At 37.3% G+C, this 10925-nt stretch overlaps 1 protein-coding gene across 6 annotated transcripts; it reads right to left on the bottom strand.

The window, feature by feature from the left end:
- Nucleotides 1-442: 442 nt before the first annotated feature.
- On the bottom strand, nt 443-10924 carry nfyal (nuclear transcription factor Y, alpha, like). 6 transcript variants are annotated; one of them, XM_079637268.1, is made up of 9 exons: nt 10697-10818; nt 9990-10075; nt 8333-8479; nt 7851-7982; nt 7166-7268; nt 6846-7000; nt 3397-3570; nt 3200-3307; nt 443-1234 (listed from the first exon to the last, which is right to left on the bottom strand). In XM_079637268.1, exons 2-9 carry the CDS (start codon nt 10059-10061, stop codon nt 1172-1174), a joined length of 954 nt encoding a protein of 317 aa, XP_079493394.1. In that variant the 5' UTR covers nt 10062-10075; nt 10697-10818; the 3' UTR covers nt 443-1171. The 6 variants fall into 6 exon arrangements, with proteins under 6 accessions (XP_079493394.1, XP_079493393.1, XP_079493389.1 ...); XM_079637267.1 differs by having other exon boundaries at nt 444-1234; nt 6828-7000; XM_079637263.1 differs by lacking the exon at nt 443-1234 and having other exon boundaries at nt 2428-3307; nt 6828-7000; nt 10697-10830.
- Between the last annotated feature and the right edge of the window lies 1 nt (nt 10925).

The following is a 10925-nucleotide window of genomic DNA, read 5'->3' as shown; positions in this document are numbered from 1 at the left end:
AGAAATTCAAATTTAAAAAATAAATGTTTCCTTTTCGTGTAAACTATCCCCTTAAATTCCATAATACGCAGTCTTTGCCTATTGGTTCTAATTTTCATTTATGAGTGAACTGTCACCTAATAATATATAATACAATCTTGATCAAAATGATCATTAGAAGAAAATTTCAGATGGCACTTAGAGGCTTTTGCATCTGAAGAGAGAGAGAGAGAGAGAGAGAGAGAGAGAGAGAGAGAGAGAGAGAGAGAGAGAGAGAGAGAGAGAGAGAGGCCATGTAAATAATTGTAGGGGGCCCTGCGCCCTGGTTAAGAGCCACTGCTTTGAAATATCTGATTTCAATTGCACTTTAGTAGATCGAATCATAGAACTGTTTGAATTAGGATCATTTACATCCTTCCTGCGCTCACACAGATTAGAATAATAAAGGCAAGTTCACAAAGCAAGATCTTTCACAATGCATTTCGCACACAATTTTTATCAAAATACAGGTTAGACTACTTAAATGTCCAAAACAATAACTCAAGAGTATTCACATTTCCAAGTAGGAACTAGATGAGGCGGGAAGACAGGTCACTGGATACACAAAACTCACTCAAATTACAAGTGATCGTTTTTTTTCAAAACACTCATTTAAAATGAATTCAAGTTAAGGGAAATCTGGATAAAAGCTTGGGAAACAAGGACACCCCTATATGCCATATGTTTCCTTGGTGACTAGGACTGATTTCCCAAAAATGTTGCCCTTTTGCCTTTATTGTTTCCCCAATGCTCTTTTCCCCATGCCAAACATGTACACATAGCCTACACTGAACAACACAATGAGCTTCTACTGCCACCTTTGAGAAACATCACGGTAAACGAGTCCTTGGTTAACTGTGTATTCTCCGTCTCTGTAGGTCAATTTATGCTTTGCTATTTAATTGCTTTTTAAACGGCAAGCTGAATTCATTACGCTGTACATTAACAGTAATGGCTCTTTCTATATGCGTCCTCAGGAGCAATAGCAGAGCATAGAGAGAAAACAGAAAACAGGGCCCCTCCCTTCAGTGGAAGACATGAGACAGGAGAAACACAGGCCATGATGAATTAGGACTGTTAGTGTTGCATGGGAGATTCACATTGGTGTAAATTTGGGCCTTCAGAGTCACTAATAATGGTAGCAGTCCTAATGCTATGACACCCGGATCATCTGGGCCACAGCGTCGTCTCCAGTCTGGTCCTGGTCCTGTTGCTCCTGCAGGGGTGAAGAGGAGAGGAAGAGGGTCAATCATTACCCTCAAGCGTAATTTTAGATATGCTTCACTCAGCACTAAGCCTTTTTACTAGGGTTGAGACATCATGACTTCTAGCATCAGGAAAAACACTGAATAACCAAGAAAAAACAGCAATAGGTTTATGTTTACCAAGCTGCCACATCGTTGGATTTCAGGAAAATTTTGACTTCTGTTCTATGGAACTGTTTAACGTTACAGACTTCTAAGCAGATATTTGTCCTGTTCTAGACTGTGAAGTACCTGGAAATATTAAATCCCAAAACATTTCTGAATAAAAATGACTTGACAAGACATGATAAACAGGATCATGAATCACATGCAAGGTTCACTGCTGTTTCACAGTGCACTGTTTAAAAGTTTGTGGTCAGCAAGTTTTTTTTATGTGTTTGAAAGAAGTCTCTTATGCTCACTAAGGCTGCATTTATTTGATAGTTATACAGTAAAATAGCAATATCGTGAAATGTTACAATATAAAATAAGTTTTCTATTTTAATACATTTTAAAAAGTAAGTTATACCTGTTATATCAAAGCAGAATTTTGTTGCATCATTACTCCAGTCTTCAGTCACATGATACTTCAGAAATCATTTTAATATGCTGATTTACTGCTCAAGAAACATTTTTATTATCGATGTTGAAAACAGTTGTGCTGCTTAATATTTTTGTGAAAAACTGTGCTACATTTTTTTCAGGATTCTTTGATTAACAAAATTCTAGATTACAGCATTTAGAAAATAGAATTTAACATTGTATATTTGCTGTCACGTTTGAACAATTTAATGCACCCTTGCTTATTAAAATTATTAGTAACACTTTACAATAAGGTCCATTAGTTAATATATTAACTAACATGAACTAACAATGTTGGTTAATACAAATCCAGCTGTTCAGTGTTTGCTCATGTTAGTTCACGGTGCATTAACATTAATAAATACAACCTTTGATTTTAATGATGTATTAGTAAATGTTGAAATTAATATTAACTAAGATGAATAAATGCTATAGAATTATTGTTCATTATTAGTTCATGTTAACTAAGGTAGTTAACCAATGAACCTTATTGTAAAGTGTTACCAAATTATTAATTTCTTGCAAAAAGAAAAAAAAAATGTTACTGAAGCCAAACTTTAAACCGGTAGTTGAGTTTGTAGTTGGAGTCATTTTTCTCAGTGAACCTTTTGGAAGTCAGTCAGAATGTTTATTCAGCATAAAAATCACAACATGCGACAAAAAATGAACACAGTGACGACACTGCACAGGTTAAGCCAAGCAAGAAAGGACAGAATCCACTAAACAAAACAAAAGCTTCCTAAAAAAATTGAGTAAACAAAACAACATAAAATATATACATTTCAAACAAATCTCATTTCTTTTAAACTGGTCTCTCTCTCTCTCAAAAAAAGCATATTTTCAGGCAGTGATTTCATGATTCAGCATTCATGCTTTCTTTAACCTCCATGCTGTTAATAATAATGGTGATTAGATCAAACAGAAACAGTCACATGTCACATTGCATCAGTATGCAAGGAAATATCAGTGTTTTCATCGTGATTATGTCATGACTGTGAAGAGATGATCTTTTTCTTGTTAAATATCGCAGAAATCCAAGTTCAGACAGCCAGGTCATAAAATACCACACGGCAGATTTTGCAGATCATGCAGTCTGTTCGCACGAATGCTTAACTAGCAATGAGACATGATGGGACAGACTCAAGCAGCCAACAAGCACAGGAAAAAGCAGGAGGTGATGCGTGCAAGAGCAGCCAATGACAGCATGTCACACCGGGAAAGGAGTGAGAATGCATCTGCTAAGCGGAGATGAGCGTCTAAGCGAGGGGCGGAGTGTGCTCGGGCAGCCAATGTGCGCTCGCGAGTTCGGTGGCGTTGCAGAGGTCTTCCTGCTTGACATGGCCCTGCGCTCTCACCTGCATGGCCAAGGCCATTTCTTCTTTCTCTTTAGGTGAGAAGAAGCGCCCCCCGTCACCGCGCTTCCGCTGCATGGCGTGTTTGTGACGTGACTCGTGAAGGTATTTCTGCAGGGTGAGAGCAAGGAATCAGTCTGGATACGAGACAGAGTTCATTTCAAGATGCGCATCATGGCATTCAGAAGAGGAAGACTCACCCTTCTTTCTTTAGGGATTTTGCCCTCTGCCTCCAGCTTGGCACGAGCTTGCCGTCTCTTTAAGATACGATGATATTGCTTGGCATTAACATACAGCGGCTCCTCTTCGAGCATCTCGGCTCCTGGCAGAGGGATTCGCTGGATGGCTGGCACAGCACCACCACCCGGCATCATCTGGAAGAGAGGGAAGGAAAGAAAAGGGGCACACAGAATTAATTCAATCTATGTCCAAACCTGAACAGACATAAAAATGTATTAACAAACGTAACAACTTCAATCAATCAATCAAATCAAATTAATTAGCAATCCAGTGATCAGTCAGGTGACAGCTGATGTAATATGGACTGAAATTTGATGACAGACTAGCGTGAGAAAAGGACACCCACGGAACAGCTGAGTGGATAATTTGTGAAGAGGCGACAGGCAGATCTCATCCATACACCTGAATCAATGCTAAATATTAACAGAGCAGATGGAGGTCGCCACTTTCCACTTGCTTCTGAGTAAATCATCAAATTCTAGGAAGATTCCTAAAACTAGGATATTTTTTTATTTTTTATTGAAAGACACTAAATGCTATTACATATTAAAGGTATAGTTCACCTTAAATACAATATCATTATTTACACCCTTGTGTTGTTCCAAACCTGTATTACTTTCTTTCTCTCATGGAAGAAAAAAGGAAATATGTGTCTTAGCCAATCTTTTTTTTTGATATAATAATGAAATCTGGGTATCTGCGGGCTGTAAGGCTCCAAATGACAAAGTAAGCACTGTTCACAATTCATAAAAGTGGCCAAAATGACTTTATATTTCAATTCAAATCTTCTGAAGTCATACAATAACTTTGTGAGATGAACAAATAAATATGTCATTATTCATTTACAATCTTCCCCTTCACTGTAGTTCTTATTTCTCATTCCCACTTCAAGAATGCCACATCATGATCAGTCAATGTGACACCTAATCATTCATGATGAAGGGTCACATCAAAAAAGGTCTAAAGGTGTCAAATCCGAGTTTCAATTCCTTAAATTTAACCACTTTAATGATATTTTGATGGTCTTTTTTTGTAATTTTGAATTTTGGCAGCCCAGATCCAGATTGTTTTTGTAATAAATAACATAAATATAACAAGAAAAACTTAGAAATGTTGCCTCTTGACACCAGCAACAGAGGCAAAACTAATCATGGCAACACGCTGCTTCTGTTAGACAAAACAAACAAACTAGTTAGCCTATACAATTTAAGGAACATAGAAATGTTGCCATTAGGGCTGAGCGGTATATCGAGTTTGTACGATATATCAAAGGATAGAGAATGAGGCAATACCGTTTATATCTAGATACAGTAGTTTGATATTAAGAGCACATCTATAAAATAGCGGAGGATTTAAAGTGAGCTGCTAAGGAGAAAGTGCATAATCCAATTCGTCCTAAACACGAGACAGGCTTTATATTAAGGGCTTCAAAATAACAACAATATTGTTAATGCATAGGCAAAAGTGGCTTGCTCCATCAGAAGCTCTTACAGATACACATCGGTATACATTTTTGTCAAATATTTCTCGTTGTACATTAAATGTGCCATATTTAGATTTTAAAACTACAAGTGTATCTCTATGACAACAGTAACTGTAAAGTGACTATTGCAATTGAGTAATCAATTGTGGACTATATAATTACTAAAAGCTCAGATGAGTGAATGTGTTTTCACTCATCTGAGATTATAGTAATTAACATTTAGTGTGTGCTTTTGTTTTAATTTTTAGTTTAGTGAATTTAACTTCTGCTTTATTTTTTGTTTTTAGATTGTAATATTGTAGTTACAAAGTCAGAATTTGATGTGATTTTAGCAGTTTTTGCATATAATAGCATAGCCCACATGGTTAAATTCACAATGTTTGTTTTCATAGCCTTCAATATAAACATTGTTTATAGGACAACACTGATTTTTTTTTTTTATCCAGATTTCTGGAAAATACAGATTATTATTACAAATAATTATTAATAATTAAAACTTAAACAAAAATAAATGAAAATAGAAAACTTAATAAAAATGCCAAAAGCATATAGCAAAATGACTAAAACTAAAATTTAAATGAAAACCGAATACATCAAATAAAAGCTAATTTTAAAATTTTATAAATACTATAATAGTATATAAATAATAAATGAACACTGCCACAGAATAATGAAAGTCATGTGAGTTTGAAACAACATTTAGGTGAAGTAGGGCTGGGAGATATGGCCAAAAAATATATAAAAAAAGATATCGATAAAGTTTATTTTTTTCCAAGTTTAAAGTTTTTGCTCCCGAGTGAAAGTTGTAGAAACCAGAGTGTTAATGGTTTTAACTACTCTTTATTGTAAGAACATGACAAATACTTGGTAAAGAGGTGAACATTTCACAAATCTGAGGTAGGTACACTTTTTTTAATTCTCTACAATTTTCTTTCCTTTTTTCCTTGACAAAATAGATATATCTATATATTTTTAATTATTTATTTATTAATTTCTGCATGTTCTAACGGCTGATATTGTTTAAAATCATGAAACAGGTTTGTTTTACCTGATTTTATTGGCACGTATCTTTGGTACAGTTTGTCGTGCAAGCTCCAATATTAATTATATTACATGTTTTGTCCCTTAGAAACGCACATTTGACAGTAGCTTGAGTTGGTGATGCAGTTCAATTTGTTAACAAAAACAGTAACATCTATAAAAATTGTAACAACCTCATTTTTTGGGGGGTAAAAATGTTATATTCTGACAGTTTAAGTTAGGAGTCTACTATGGTTATCACAATCTAAATGTATGATACTATAGATGGTAGTAATTACCAAGGTAAAACCAGAAATATAGCACGCAAAATGTAACTAACTATATGGGTTCTATGGTATTTGTTATTAAAAACAGTAGCCTAAATACATTTATTAAAAATACAAATGCACAAGTGCTATAGCATTGTGCAGTTAGTGTTACTACAGTACATCCATTGTAAATGATAGTGATTTGCAGATTGAAAATTCTAACTGGATCATTCATTGCACAATGTTTCTTGTGTTTGTCAGTGCTGTTGAGAATGTCAGTGCTGTTTCGTCTGGCTTTAAACTAGTTTAAATCACCAAGACATTTGTGTTCTTCGTTGAATTTCAGCGCTGTTTACATTAGTAGGGATGAGTCACGATTTTCGAATATTCGATTAGACATATTGCCCAGCCCTTAGGTGAACTGTAAAAAGGTAAAATCGGTAACTATAAACTATAAAATTAGGTAAAATCATTTGTACAAATCTATTTATTTTTCAGAAGGTTGGATCAGCGAGTGAAAAGGCGAGTCCACAAGCAAGGTGATTGAGTTTTAACACAGCATGCACCCTCCTACACCTGTGATGACTAATGAAGGGGACGGTTTAAGTTTGTTAGATACCTCATCAGGAGGTCTTACCATGACCATTCCCCCAGTGTTCACCATGTTTCCAGATACTGGCAAGGTAACGGTGACTGTCCCCTGCCCGCTGTTGCTTGTGGAGGTGTTAGCGGCCCCTGCTGCCTGGACAATCTGAGTTCCTGCCAAGGAGCCTGCTGGGATGGTGATCATGCCTATGGAGGGGAGAGAACTATTAGTCCTCACCTGAATAACCTTCAGTATAATGGCATATACATGTTTGTTAAAACCCTGATTGATCATCTAGTTTATCTTGTTCATGTCTGATTTGATGTTCACTGAAGACAGATAAACCAGGTATAGGTATTGTATTTAAATACCCTGCTGCAGAACAGTGCCATCAGCGTTCACAGGCTGGTATACAATGGTCTGTCCTTCAGCTGTTTGGGCAACCTGCTGTCCTTGTAATGTTATCTGCTGCCCCTGTAATACAGAATACAAATTCATTTTCAGTTCATACAACAAAACCAGTGTAAAGTAATCTGAGAAAAAATCTGCCTTATACTAATTCCACACACTCTAGGCATTATAGTTATGACAGCATTCTATTAATTCGAGCACAGCATAATATGCATGAGTGAAAAAATAAAGTACAACGTTCCCACACCATTTTAACCACAATGTTATTAATTTGTGAAATTATTCTAGGTTTGGAATTCTTAGTTACATTCCAACTAAACAGTAGCCTGGGAAAACCCTGACGAACTTCCGGCAAATTTGAGATTTGCTCTGCAAGTCAGTCTGGCCAAGCCCATTTCCAATTTTTACAAATCAAGGCACCAATCACAAACGTTGAGGCGGGCTTTACACGATGACGATCGCTCTGATTGGTTTTAGGTCTATCCAATTGCGCCCAGAGGCATTTGAGCGATGTCCGTTAGTGATTTTCTTTTGGAAATGGGCTGTGAATGAACCTTTCCCAGACCCACTCTCAACCGAGAAGGGTCTGGTGTCAACGAGGCTAACTAAACAGACCAGAGAAAAAAAATCAAGTGTGTTTGAGACCTGGTTCTGGCCCGCGGTAATGGCAGTCTGGGGCTGCTGTATGATGAACTGTTGAGTCTGACCCTGCTGACCCTGCAGCTGCAGAGTTTGACCTCCCTGCAACTGAATCTGACCCGGCTGAACCAACTGGATCTACATTCACACATAAAAAAACACATTGATTACAATAATAAGGACAACAGAGACGAATTTAGATAATTTTACCTTGAAATATAATAATAAGATAATATAATTGTTTCATATAATATGAGCATTAATAATAACAACAAAATTAATATTAAGATAATTTTCCTGTTAAGTGTAATAATAATAATCATTATCCTCATCAATTGTTTCATAAAATATGTGCAATATTAACATAACAATATCAGAGGGATATGTAGATAATTTTGTTCAGTATAATAGGACAATCTACAGATCTGTTTAAGGAGACTTCCCCACAATGAGGAGAGTTGATGACAACCAGAATGGCACTTTAATACCTGCTGAAGGCCTTGAGCTCCAGACATGGGCAACTGCATGATGGTCTGGCCCTGAGCTCCAGACATGGCCTGTACCATGATGGGCTGACCCGAGGAGGTAATCAGCTGCCCGCCACTCACCTGGACCATCAATGGCTGACCCTGGACCTGAGCGCACACATAAACTGAAAGTTAGCATGGTGAGATGTAGATATTCAACACAATATTAGACCTGCACATGCAGCTTTAGGCATTACACAGGACATACATCACTGTTTATGATGAAATGTTGTTTCAGTTACGTTACAATACATTTTATCACTGTTTTATCATTTCTACAGAAGATGACCCAGACTGGTGGTAATGGCTGGAATGAGGGAATTGCATATGTTTCAACATGATCATCAGACAATCATGCACTTCATCCAAAATCCATACAGTGCTGTGGACTGATCAGTATAAAGTGGTGATAACATGCAAGTGATCTTATAGTAGTATAAGATAGTATATAACTCCATAGTTACTCTACAAAATCTATTTAAATTCTGTTCCAGACACATTCAAATACACAAATTCTTCTTCTTGAAAATGTGTCCTAAGCAGATGCTTTGATGCCATGGACAACATGGAACATTAGACGAACCGGATCACGATTTGCTGTAAGTAAAAGCGAGGCATGCTGGACGAGCTCACGAGTCGACAGTGTGACATGACGCATGCAACATCACAAGCCTGAAAGTCGGAGTTCACACAACTACCTGGAGCGTCTGCACTTGCTGGCCTGTTGCCGTAGCGACAGGTGCTTCTGTTTGCAGCTGTACTGCAGTTACGGTGCCCTGAGCCTGTGGACAATCCCACATCACACTTTCTCTCTTACAGAAATGCACTTTGTTATTTTATACTTCCCAATCTAATCCCGTAATTCACACTGTCCATTTCTGATATTCGGTTCGCAACAGATTCAGAATAAAACAATGGTTTAGCAACTTTTATGTATATACCGGTATATATATATTTTTGTCCATCCAATCAAACTCATTTTGGCACAAAATCATGTCACTTGGTGTACTTTTTAGTGGTAAAGAACAGTTACTACAGAGGAAATTAATTTAAAAAACATAGTAAACAATTCATCCGTACAACACCAAGAACCAGCATTAAGAAAAGTAAGGAGGGTTGATTTCATTTTCCATGTTGATTTTATGGGGCCAATTCTTAAGTTTTGAAGAATAAAATGTTTTATTACAGGGTTGGAAGTCCAATTTAAAAGCTGGCTTCTAAAGTAAAACAATTTAACAAGAGAGAGCTATGATTAATATAGTGATTGCGAACTGGGTGTGTTTGTAAACCTTGTTTTTATCAGGACTGAGGTATTTCATATCAAAGGAGAGAGACTGCAGGCCAGTTCAATACTATTTACTCAGTCCTTTCCTTGAATTGGTAACCACTTCCTGAAGTAGATTACTCTCCTACTGCACTTTACTACCACTACTACTACTACTACTGCTGCTGCTGCACCTTAACACATCTGCAGTACATACAGTAAAATGTACAATTTGGACAAGTTTTTTTTTTTGTATGCCTGAAAAAACAAACAAAATCAAACACACAGTCATGGTCCTTTTTCCCACAGTAAAAGTCCCTGATTAAACAGTAAGCTGTTTACATTGGCTCTTACCTGCTGCTGGATTTGCCCATTGGCAGTTTGCACCACTATCTGCTCCCCAGTTGTGGTTGTATATTGCTCCATCTTTCCTTCCTCACCTAATTTGTCAGAAAAACATCAAACAAACAAACAAATTAATAAATAAATGAGGTGCAAGGCGTTTCCTACTTCAGTACAAGCTCAACTAGCAGTCTTCTAGGAAATCATGACTTCTGTCTGGTGTCGTGATGACTGCAGGTTTTGGCCAGAAGCCAGGTGTATTTTGAGACTGAATGTTTCCTTATTGAAGGTGTTTAACACTATGAACAGCATCTTATATTACATTCTGACTGTTTGTCTGATGTTTTTAGCTACACACACACACAAAGTAAGTTAAGTGGCTGAAAAGTTGACAAGAACGTCTGAATAATTCACAAATTTCACAAACATTTGCTCCTTGTTATGGGCAAACCAAGGTAACTGAGATGCTTTTTAATTAGTTCAAAACAGCCCGTATTTCACAAACATGTGAAGGTCTGTCTTTGTTATCGACAGCTTCACTTATCATTCATGTCCAGTGTCCGTTCTCGCGCGCGTATAGCTTATGGCTCGCGCTCTCTACCTCTCGCATAATTAACCGATTTGATTTCTGTATTCGGAATTAGTCATTTGGTTGGTCACTGACAAACCAATCCGTGTTGTCAGCTACCATTTCCCTTAGAGCTAGCGCAACCCTTTACCGTTTCTCCGGTTGTCCGGTACCCTTCTGATTGGCTCCACAACAGATCTCAAAAACCCAATCAACACAGTGGTGCGGACAAAATGGCGCAAAATGAGCCACACAGAGAAGAAAGGGGCAGGCTTGACGCATGTGATCGGCGAACGGAGCCGATTGTTGCCGAGTAAAAACGATCTGAGTCGGAAATAATCGAATGACTGCCGCGCATGCGTGAATACACCATGCTTCCG

The sequence above is a fragment of the Phoxinus phoxinus genome (assembly GCF_949152265.1).
Source record: "Phoxinus phoxinus genome assembly, chromosome: 15".
Lineage (NCBI taxonomy): Eukaryota > Metazoa > Chordata > Actinopteri > Cypriniformes > Leuciscidae > Phoxinus > Phoxinus phoxinus.
This window is presented reverse-complemented; position numbering and strand designations above follow the sequence as displayed.